This window comes from Stenella coeruleoalba (assembly GCF_951394435.1).
Source record: "Stenella coeruleoalba genome assembly, chromosome: 3".
Classification (NCBI taxonomy): Eukaryota; Metazoa; Chordata; class Mammalia; order Artiodactyla; family Delphinidae; genus Stenella; species Stenella coeruleoalba.
This window is the reverse complement of record NC_137148.1, coordinates 101526821-101539019: the sequence shown is the minus strand read 5'-3', so window position 1 is coordinate 101539019 and position 12199 is coordinate 101526821. Positions and strand designations below refer to the sequence as shown.

General features: G+C 34.5%; 1 protein-coding gene across 10 annotated transcripts in view; it reads right to left on the bottom strand.

Moving 5' to 3' along the window:
- The window catches only part of CSNK1G3 (casein kinase 1 gamma 3), a 156673-nt gene that overhangs the window by 86489 nt on the left and 57985 nt on the right, over positions 1–12199 (bottom strand). For all 10 annotated transcript variants that reach the window (XR_013827476.1, XR_013827477.1, XR_013827478.1 and 7 more), the window contains exon 4: positions 12047–12116. Coding sequence is in view for 1 of the 10 variants with exons in the window: in XM_079916028.1 (XP_079772154.1) it covers positions 12047–12116 (70 nt within the window). In the remaining 9 variants the exon portion in view is untranslated. The remainder of the gene's footprint in view (positions 1–12046; positions 12117–12199) is intronic.

Genomic DNA, 12199 nt, shown 5'->3' with positions numbered 1-12199 from the left:
ACTATAACTGAGCAAGTATTTCTCAAATACTCTCCCTAATATTTAAAGTTACAGAGACTTACTTCTACTCTTAACTATTAACTTCATTTTGGAGCTACTCGGAATTAAGCAAAATAGAGTTGACCCTTGAAAAACACAGGAGTTAGGGGCACTGACCCCTCCATGCAGTCAAAAATCCATGTATAACTTATAGTCAGCCCTCCATATACATATTTCAGTTCCTCTGTGTCTGTGGTTCCAGATCCTCGGATTCAACCAACCTTATATTGTATAGTACTGTAGTATTTACTATTGAAAAAAATCCATGTATAAGTGGACCCACACTGTTCAAATCCACACTGTTCAAAGGTCAACTGTGTACTATTCAGACTCTGTCGCCCTATAAAATAATTTTGGCTTCCTCTCCATTCCTACCGTACGTCCTTAACAGAAGAAATGGATCCATTCTAAGGCTCAGATTTATTCTGCCTTACTGTTTGAGCTTTTCTAAGGCTGCATTTCAAATTTTTCTACCGCAGTTCTGCTATCCAAATTGCCAACTTTTCCTTTTACCCAACCTTCAAGTCTCCTCTTTTCAAACTTATCTATTAAGCATGACTCAAAATTCATAATTATTCACACAGAATTTCTCAGAGTTGAAGAGATGTAACATAAGTAAATCTGATCTGCTGTATTTCATATAAGCCAACTCATTGTTGAGAGAATTACTGTGTACCTAACATGTACATTCAATCAAGCTATATAGATAATATAACTTTGGGTTTCTAAAATAACACCAAGAAAAAGATCAATAAAGGGACAAATGAGAACTGCTTCAATTTTCTTCAAAACTTCCTTTCTTTAATGGTTTCAAAGTGTCTCAAAAATATCTATCTCTACCTTACCCAAGATGGATAAATTCCATAAACAGCATTACATTTCACTGAGTAAATTAAACAGACATTTAGTCTCAAATCCAAATAAAAATACCTCAGCTTTATCAAGCAACATAATTTTACCTTAAAACATGACTCAGCACAGATCTTTGGTGAAAAAAAAGATGATTTCACTCTGACTCTTTGAGATACATATTGTTTTATGAGTCAATGAATGCAAAAACTTCTTATGTAACTACTAATGTATTTCAACACATATTTTATCATTGAAGTATAGGATCAAGAGTCATATATTTTTTTAAAATCAAGAATATAAAGCAAATGTTGTAAAGACCAAACTAAAATTTCATTTCCCAGGACAAGTCTGGGCAGTTTTCTAACACTGAGCAAACAAATTAAATTGTTATGAGTTAGGAAAAGTTGCAACTAACAAACAGGGGCTGAGGAGTACCCTAAGCAAACACCAAACAAAACAACCACATCAATATAAATGATACACAAGAAAGGGGTTTTTCAAAGTGGGAGAGGTGAAGGACAAGAGGGCAAGAAAGAAGAGAGACTCAGAAAGAAGGCTGAGAACAAAGAGTAATGAATGTTTTAAGTTACCAGCTGTGTCTCTTGATCAAAGTTTTTGGCTACTGAACTGCACGAATGCAATCCAACTCATGGGCAAAAGCAAGCTTTTTTATTTGTTCTTACATCCAGTGAATTTTCAACTATAAACTTTTACTCCACCCAATTCCAATTGTTCTAAGAGTATTTTTGAGACTACTATAAAAAGTCATTGATGGTGAGTTGATGAAAGTTAGTCTGATAGCTTCAAACATCACTAATTTTCAGTGATGCTTATCAGCATCCCCAATATTCAAGACAAGTATATTTTTTCCCAAGAAAAGCTCAAGAATGGGCAAGAATACAAAATTCACACATTATATGAAAATACAATCTCACCATCACTCTCCCAAAATTAATTTAATTGAACACTTCATTTTATATTTCAGCATTCCACTTAAGTGACAAAACAACATTAATTAATTAAAGTCAGAAAATAACACTTGGAGGTCTAATACTGTCAATACTGCTTGGTACTTCAGTTCCTTATAGGTGGGCAACAGTTAAGCATGTTATTAAAAGAAATATTATCATGATGTTTCTTTCCATTTTCAGGTCCAGTATTGTTCATGTAGGAAGAATTAGAACAACAGTATTAACATTCTTAACAGGAAATTTAAACTCTACAGATTTGATCAAGAAAAACTAAAATCTGGGACTTCCCTGGTGATCCAGTGGTTAAGAATCCATCTTGCCATGTAGGGGACGCTGGTCGATCCCTGGTCGGGGAACAAAGATCCCACATGCTGCGGGGCAACTAAGCCTGTACACCACAGCTAGAGAGCCCAAGTACCACACTACAGAGCCCATGTACTCTGGAGCCCATGCGCCACAACTAGAGAGAAGCCTGCACACCGCAACGGAAGACCCCATGTACTGCAACTAAGACCATTAAAAAAAAAAAGAAAAACTAAAATCTGATTAGAAATACTAAGTACAGAATTATCACACAGGCTATGTTCTTTTCCAAGGAAGTTTTGCTTTCAGGCATTCTTAACCTTTAGCACAAATGCTTATACTTCTAGCTCAGCAGTTCTCAACACATGGTCCAGAGACACTTAGGGACAGGAGTAGGTGGTCCATGAGACACTTTCAGGAGGGCAGTGACATCAAAATTATTTTTATAATAACACCAAGATGTTATTTATCTTTTTCACTCTCATTCTCTCACAAGTGAAAGTCAAGTTTTCCAGAGGCTACGTGAATGTAATATGGCAATGGATTGAAGGCAGAATCCATTGTTTTTTATTAAGCCAGACATTAAGGAGATGTGCACAACATGTAAAACAAGGCCACTTTTCTCAAATTTGGAAAATAGCGCTAGTTGTGATTTTAAAATACTACTGTTTTTATTTTAAAATGAATACAGCAATATTTTTATATTTGTTTTAATTTCTCATATGGTAAATATCCATAGCTATAACCCACAATAACAAAAGCCCTCTGGGATCCTCAAAAAGTTTTAGGAGTCTAAAAGGATCATGAGACCCAAAAGTTTGAGAATTACTGTTCTGTCCAATTAGGAAGCCCTGATATGAACAAACAGGTGCAATGAGTTCCAAACTTGGTAACAGTCATTCCATTAAAATACCACATCACCCACATTTAGTAAAATTCTAGCAATTAACCCCAAAGAAAAGGAAAAGCCACCCCACTGTAAAACAGAAGAGTCCTTTCAGTGATAATTCTATTTACACATTTAAAAATTAGTCTTAATTTCAAAGGACATTAAAAAGTAACATCACCTACAAACAAGTAATGTTTATTATAATATATGGAATACTGAATAAATATTATATATTATATATTATTCAGTTTCTATCCTCTTTAGGCATAAACAGTTAAGAAAAAATGGATTCTCTCTTACCATTTTTACCCCCAATCTGCAAGCTTACAAATCTGTTCTTCTCACAATATGCTTCTTTATATTTAAATCAAAAATAAAACATGAAATCATATTATTTTTCATGGCTTTATACTTCTTATGATTACATAGGGAATTACAAAAATGATGCTGTATTTCAGAAAATTAAGTCCTTCATCACCATTTAGTTATACCCTATTCAAAAATAAGGTCTGTTTTTTATGTAAGATTACTGTGTATTAATTAATCACTGAAAATATTAATAGTATAATTACCACACAACATAAACTGTCCTAATACCTGGACCATATAAACCAAATTGAAACCACTATCGGTTAACCTTTCTTTCTTATATTGATAATGCATAGCATTCTTTAAAGACACACATTCTCCATAAACTACAAATTTAACAGAAAAATGTTGTACACTTCTATCCAACAGTACCAATATACATATTCACATATAAATTAGTAAAAGTTTCGCAATGCATAACTTATAGAAATTCCCATACAGAAAGGCCTCTAAAAAGAGATAGAAATATTACATTCACTTAAGATGTCTTCTAAATGCACTTAAGCTAATACAGAAAAAGGAAGTCTAAGAAGCTGCTACATAAACTGTTGGTTATTTAGGTTGAAATAAGTTTACACTAACCACCACCTCACCTGTATAGTATTCTTCATTATTTTTGTTAAAACCAAAATATAACAGGTAATGTTCTAATTATTTTATTCACTTAACTTTCATGGTTTTGACAATATTTTCTTTCTTTTTTCTCAGAAAGACACTTATAAGATATACAGAAAGAGCAGAATTTCTTAAGTTCTTAAAACATGGTCAGAGAAACTCTAATCTGCCAACTTAATGAATGAAAGAAATTTTAGAAATTATTTAATGCATATACCCATGTTTAAAGGCTTATACTATTACCTACAACCTTTCTCAAAAGTGAACAGTATGATAAAGTGTTCATACAATATGGAATCACCAAAGCCCACTTAGCTAGGAGACAGTGCTAAATACACCAATAAACAAGACATAAACCAAGAAGGCAGAAGGGTCAGTATAAAGAATGAAGAGAAGTTTTTCTAATTCTTAGAAGGCAATACTATGACAAGTGTTAATTTTAGAAACAGCCACTGCTGCTATTATCAAATTATTCTTTAGAACTACAAAATTATTCTTTAGAACTACATAGTTCAGGCAACATCAAAAAGTCAAGCCGTGCTCGCTTCGGCAGCACATATACTAAAATTGGAACGATACAGAGAAGATCAGCATGGCCCCTGCGCAAGGATGACACGCAAATTCTTGAAGCGTTCCATATTTTTATACACAAAAATAAACTCAAAATGGATTAAAGACCTAAATGCAAGGCCAGACACCATCAAACTCTTAGAGGAAAACATAGGCAGAACACTCTGACTTAAATCACAGCAAGATCCTTTTTGACCCACCTCCTAGAGAAATAGAAATAAAAACAAAAATAAATGGGACCTAATGAAACTTAAAAGCTTTGCACAGCAAAGGAAACCATAAACAAGACGAAAAGACAACCCTCAGAATGGGAGAAAATATTTGCAAATGAAGCAACTGACAAAGGATTCATCTCCAAAACATACAAGCAACTCATGCAGCTCAATATCAAAAAAACAAACAACCCAATCCAAAAATGGGCAGAAGACCTAAATAGACATTTCTCCAAAGAAGATATACAGATTGCCAACACATGAAAGAATGCTCAACATCATTAATCATAAGAGAAATGCAAATCAAAACTACAATGAGATATCATCTCACACTGGTCAGAATGGCCATCATCAAAAAATCTAGAAACAATAAATGCTGGAGAGGGTGTGGAGAAAAGGGAACCCTCTTGCACTGCTGGTGGGAATGTAAATTGATACAGCCACTATGGAGAATAGTATGGAGGTTCCTTAAAAAACTAAAAATAGAACTACCATACGACCCAGCAATCCCACTACTGGGCATATACCCTGAGAAAACCATAATTCAAAAAGAGTCATGTACCAAAATGTTCATTGCAGCTCTATTTACAATAGCCAGGACATGGAAGCAACCTAAGCATCCATCAACAGATGAATGGATAAAGAAGGTGTGGCACATATATACAATGGAATATTACTCAGCCATAAAAAGGAACGAAACTGAGTTATTTGTAGTGAGGTGGATGGACCTAGAGACTGTCATACAGAGTGAAGTGAGTCAGAAAGAGAAAAACAAATACCGTATGCTAACACATATATATGGAATCTAAAAAGAAAAAGAAAAAAAATGGTCAGAAGAACCTAGGGGCAAGACGGGAATAAAGATGCAGACCTACTAGAGAATGGACTTGAGGATACGGGAAGGGGGAAGGGTAAGCTGGGACAAAGTGAGAGAGTGGTATGGACATATATACACTACCAAACGTAAAATAGCTAGCTAGTGGGAAGCGGCCGCACAGCACAGGGAGATCAGCTCGGTGCTTTGTGACCACCTAGAGCGGTGGGATAGGGAGGGTGGGAGGGAGGGAGATGCAAGAGGGAAGAGATATGGGGACATATGTATATGTATAACTGATTCACTTTGTTATAAAGCAGAAACTAACACACCATTGTAAAGCTATTGTACTCCAATAAAGATGTTAAAATTTTAAAAAAAAGGCAAGCCACTCACTTGAGAAAAAATTATTTAACAATTTAACATATGCACAGTCTCAAATAGTATATTTAACATCATTTCCATAGTTAGAGATCTTCCAAGAATAGTAATTTATGACAGAAAAAAAAAGGTTATTTGCCTTTCTGTGATGAAGTATCAGCTGATAAAGAAATTCCAAGGGATAAATGATTGCAAATTAGGTCAATATGGCCTATATAAACCATCTGATGTCAAGGAAATAATTTAAGACACAGAAGCATTATTCGGAATCACAGATCTTCAAAACACTTTTCCCCATACATTGCAAAATATGTCCCATGCATTTTCATGAAGTATCATATCAACAATTCAACTAAACTATTTTTCAAGTAGATTAAAAAAAAACTGAATTAATTCTAATAATTAAAACCTATGCTTCTCTAGAAAGTGATTATTTTTAGGCAGCTGAATTGTACAGTCAGTTAATTAAATAACTACCTGCATATGCCCTTGGTTTATCATTTCTGATCATTTAAAAATTACTCATCACTGACTTTTTTTCCTTCTATTTCTGGATCTCTAAATTTACCTAATCATAGGGTGATACAAATGACATTAATTAAAATAAACAAATTTTTGAAATTACATGGTTATGTCTATTTGTCAAAAGTGGAATAAACTCAAAATGTAATAATATGATTTTACATAATATTAATATATCAAACTTTAAACATATGATCACAAAAGCTAAAAAGCTATAGGAAATATTGGAGATTATGTACTGGAACTTCACATCTGATGATAGAAAACAGTCTATTATTCTCATTAAAGAATTTACCATTTCAACCATTCACCAAGGGCCTACAATTGTCAATCATTCTGCTCACTTTCAAGGATAAAAAGATGATTCTCACTGCCCTCAAAGAGTTCAAATTTTAATGGAGGAGAAAGACCTAAGCAAATATAAATATAATATGGTATGATGAAAGAAAAATGAAGATGTATTCAAAATAATTTCAAGTCAAAGAAGAAGCTTTTTCTGGAATGAAACAGATACCAGAAAATGTACTGCAAAAGAGGAGATACTTTAGCTGGGGACTGAAGAAAGAAGAAATTCATCGAGAAAGAAAGACATTCCAGAAAGAATACGGATATATGAAAATAATAAGATCTATTCAGAGAACACTAAGTTTAGTGTAACTAAAAAGTGGGTCAAATAGAAAGAGAAAGAAATGTGGACTTTATACTAAATGACAAGTCTCTAAGAGGAATGTAGGGAAGAAGGAAATGAGATGCACAAAAAGAAGCCCAATTCAAAAAATAGGTGACAATGAAGACTGGGAGAAGAGAATGAAGTCCACAGATCTCTTAAGAGACATAACTGACGGATCTTTTTGACGATTATCCCAAAAAGTCAAAATTAAAGGTGACTAACACTTTCAGCTTGAATGGGTGAGCCACTAATGGAACAAGATAATCCAGAAAAACAAACAGGTCTTTTGGAAGAGAGAGAAATCATTGGAAAAGTAAGGAGAAAGAAGATAGGGAGAGAAATTCTGGGTATATAGAATTGCTGATTCTAGTAGAGACATACATGTATGACTAGATTTCAAGAATGAAGGCCAGGATAAAGAATTGGAAATTATCCTTATATAGATGGTAATTTCATCCTTTCCTTCCTCCCTCCAGAATCATAAAAATGAAAGCCACATACGAAAAACAGAAGGAAGAAGCTAGAGCTAGCCTGATTCCTTACTTCTGTGTAGCCATATCAATCCTACAATTGTCTACTTCAGGACTCCTTGTTTATTTTTCCTCACATAACATTGCTTTACTTGTGTAAGCTACTGCTGTCACGATTTTTGATACTGACAGTCAAATTTATTCCTACCCAATGCAGTGGTCATCATGGTTTTGCCTATGTTCCTCTTCTCTAGACACTCTCTACACTCTCCTATGGGAGACCTCATCCATTCCCTTAGCTTTAAAAACCACCTATGTGTTGATGACTCCCAAGTCTAGATCTTCATTTTACTCAATAAATGCTGAGTGGATATTACAAAACAAGACCATTTGAAACATTAAATTTTTGTTATCAGAGAAACTGATAATGGTATAAAACAATACTCTAATCCTATGGAAAGCTATAAATAATATAAGGAGTCAACCCTCATACGCACACTGCAGTAAAGCTGTACACTCCTACTGTATATATGTAACAGATGCAGTGAACAAATAAGAGAGAAAAGTGGGATACTGCCAAGAAGGTTAGATAGGAGAAAGACATACAGGAGAATCAAAACCTAGAGAGTAGAACTGGATAAACTGTATATTATTTCACAGATATTTCAGTAAATAATTCTAAATAAATCTGTTTTAATTTGTTTTTGCTGTGGCAAAATATACATAATAGAAAATTTATCATTTTAACCATTTTTAAATGTACAGTTCAGTGGCATCACGTATAGTCACATTGTTGTGCAACCACCACCACTATCCACCTCCAGAACTTTTTCATCATCCCAGGCTGAAACTCTATACCCATTAAACAATATTTTCCCACTCCCCTCTCCTCTCAGCCCCTGGCAACCACCATTCTGAATTCCGTCTCTATGAATCTGACTATTCTGGGTATCTCAAAGTGTGGAATCACACAGCATTTGTCCTTTTGTGACTAGCTTACTTCATTTAGCATAACGTTCTCAAGGTTCCTCTATACTGTAGCACGTGTCAGAATTTCCTTCCTTTTTAGGGCTGAATAATATTCCCTTCTATGTATAAAACCACACTTTGTATATCCATTCAAAGTTGTTTCCACATTTTGGCTATTGCAAATCACACTGCTATGAACATGGGTGTACAACTATCTGTTTAAGTCCCTGCTTTCAGTTCTTTTATGCATATAATTAGAAGTGGAACTGCTGAATCAAATGGTAATTCTATGTTTAATTTTTGAGGAACAGTCGTAGTGTTTTCCACAGCAGCTGCAGCAATCCACATTCCCACCAGTAATGCACAAAGATTCCAATTTCTCCATATTCACACCAACACTAGCTGTTCACTGGTTTTCGGTTTGCTTTTCCTTTATTTAGTTAATAACAGCCACCCTAATGGGTGTGAAGTGGTATGTCTTTGTGGGTCTGACTTACATTTTCCTAATGATTTGTGATATTCAGCATCTTTTCATGTGCTTATTGGCTATTTGTATATCTATCTTCTTTAGAAAAATGTCTATTCAAGTTCTGTGCCCACTTTAAAGTTGGATTGTTTGTATTTTTGCTGTTGAGTTTTAGGACTTCTTTATATATTCTGAATATTGATTAAATATATCTATTTTTTAAATTTATTTATTTTTGGCTGCACTGGGTCTTCGTTGCTGTGCGCGGGCTTTCTTTAGTTGCGGAGAGCGGGGGCTACTCTTTGTTGCGCTGCGCGGGCTTCTCATGGCGGTGGCTTCTCTTGTCGCGGAGCACAGGCTCTAGAGTGCAGGCTCAGTAGTTGTGGCGCACGGGCTTAGTTGCTCCACAGCATGTGGCATCTTCCCAGACCAGGGCTCAAACCCATGTCCCCTGCACTGGCAGGTGAATTCTTAACCACTGCGTCACCAGGGAAGCCCAGTATATCTATTTTTAAAGAGAACACTAACAAGCAAGTTGCTACTTAAATGAAACTTACAATATCATAAAAGAATTATAGATTAAATTACTATGAATGCCCCACTTATGATTAAGAGCAGTCTGAAAATACAATCCTTTCAAGTAGCAATTCCAAAATCAAATAATTTTTAAGTCATCAGTCTCTCCTCAAAACAATTAAACACTTTTGTTTTTCTATAAAGCTCACATGAGTACACAAAAATGTTTTTAAAATTCATGATCGATAAAAACACTAACAAGTAACTAAAATTCACATGATTCACGTGAAACACTCAAAACTACACACACCTGTCAGAGTTTCAGAGCCACCATTACACACACCTTCAAGCAATAACACTCATATTTCAATTTATGTAAGTGCTATGCCCTGGAGTACAGGGGAGCACCCTTATATATGCAGACTAAATGGCGGTCCCTGGAGTCGTGGGGCACAACAGCCCTTTGGCATTCAAGTGCTAACAGATGTATGTTCCACTTTATTATTACTATCCCTGACATAAATTTTAAAGTTAAAAAAAGTAAAGAATATAACAATAAAAGTAAGTGCACCATGGTATTCAATTCAATGACTCCCTAAACTCCAAATTAACTTATTCATTCTTATCCAATTAAAGTATTCCATCCTATTTTCCAAATGATAGTTTTACTACTTAAGTAGATAGATCTCTTATTTTCATCTCCCCAGCATCCAATCTTCCTTCTTCTGTTAACACCTCAATTTCCCATTAGACAACACCTCTCCCCATTCTCAGTCCCTGAAATTCACAGGTAGTGCCTGAGATGAGTAAGTCTGGGCAATCAAATTCAGTGATTAAATCATTAGACACAAAATAAGATAGTAAGGTTCAGTCCTAGAACTTCTGCTGAAATTTTTAGTTAACAGATACTTTTAAAATTGCTAAGCTGGGCTGTTGGTAAGCACCTTTGCCGTCTCATAAGAAGGGCCAATCAGAGAAAAAAGCTTACACACACACAAAAAGGCAGAGCATAAAGATAAACTCAACAATGTCCCTGATGACAGTACTGCAATGTCTTATAGATAAGTCCTTTCCCTGAATTTACAGTACATAGTCAATAACTCCTTTTTTTTTCCCCCCACTTAGCTTCTTAGGGCTTTCTGTCACTTGCCAGTCCTAACTAATATGTATGGTTTCACATATAATTGTGTCCCCTTATCATTTACATCTCAGTTGTCAGTGATAATTTTGATAAGTCCTGGAGGCCTGTCTGTATCAGATTTAAACATGCATTATAGAATGTTTATAATGATAAAACATTACAAAATGTCAACTTATTGTCCCCACAATGACTACTCATTCGAAAGTATGCTCTTAGGAAAAAGAAGAATGCAAAATTGATAATGTATTAAAAAATGTACAACTCTACCAAGTAGAATGTAAACACGTGCTTACAAAAAACACACCAAAAACTTCCATTTTATTAAATCTGGTGAAAAAATATCCCTACTTGATAAGAAACTGTATGTATAAAATCATTACAGTTAGAATAGTAGTGAACAGAAAAAGTGGAGTTTAGAGAAACGTGAACATAAAGTAAATGCAACGAAAAATGGGAAATTTTCTCATTAGTTTTTTCCAATGGCACAAAATATCCATTCTCACTTACATTTAGGGTTTATGTAAAAATATACCTGTATTAATTTCCTAAAGCCACTGTAATTACTACACACCTGTGGCTTAAAATAACAAAAATTTATTTCTCACAGTTCTGGAGGCCAAACATTTGAAGTCAGTTTCAACAGGCTGAATCAAGGAGGTTCTATAGGACAATCCTATACCAGGTTTTCATGGCTGCCAGCATTCCTTGGCTTATGGCTATATCACTCCAATCGTGGCCTCTGTAGCCACTTTGCCTTTTCTTCTGTGTACGTTAATGGTTCTTCTGACTCTCTTTTACAAGGACATTTGTGACTGCATTTAGGGGCCATCAGGCATTTAGGGCCTGATCTCAAGATCCTTAACTTAATCATACCTGTGAAGTCTTTACTATAAGGTAACATTTACAGATTCCAGGGATTATGATATGGATATTTTTTTATGCAGCCATTTTTCAGCCTACCACCATGTCATAAATCATTTCAATAACTATAATACCATCAAAAAGGCTAATAAGCACCTGGAAACTATATGCACCTTATATTCTCAAATTAAATTTTTTTTACAATGTTCTCTATTTATATTAGTACCAACACAAAAAGCTCCAAAAATGTCATATTTAGAATAAAAAGGGAAGACTGTAGTAAGAAAATATCTACTAAGCATTGCCTTAAGAAGTGATTAATATTAACTAAATTTAACATACTATTCTTTGAAACCAGAGTTCTTATCATGACAATCCGTTTTATTACAAATTAAAAAATTAATATAAGACTTTACCTCCAGATCCTAACTGCTTGTAGAATCTGTATTCCAAATGTAGTTGTGGTGCTCTGGATTTCATGGGCTCCTAATTTAAAAAAAAAAAAGCAACAACAAAAAATATTTAAGTTGTTAAAATATCACTAGGCCCCAATTCCGAATTTATAAATC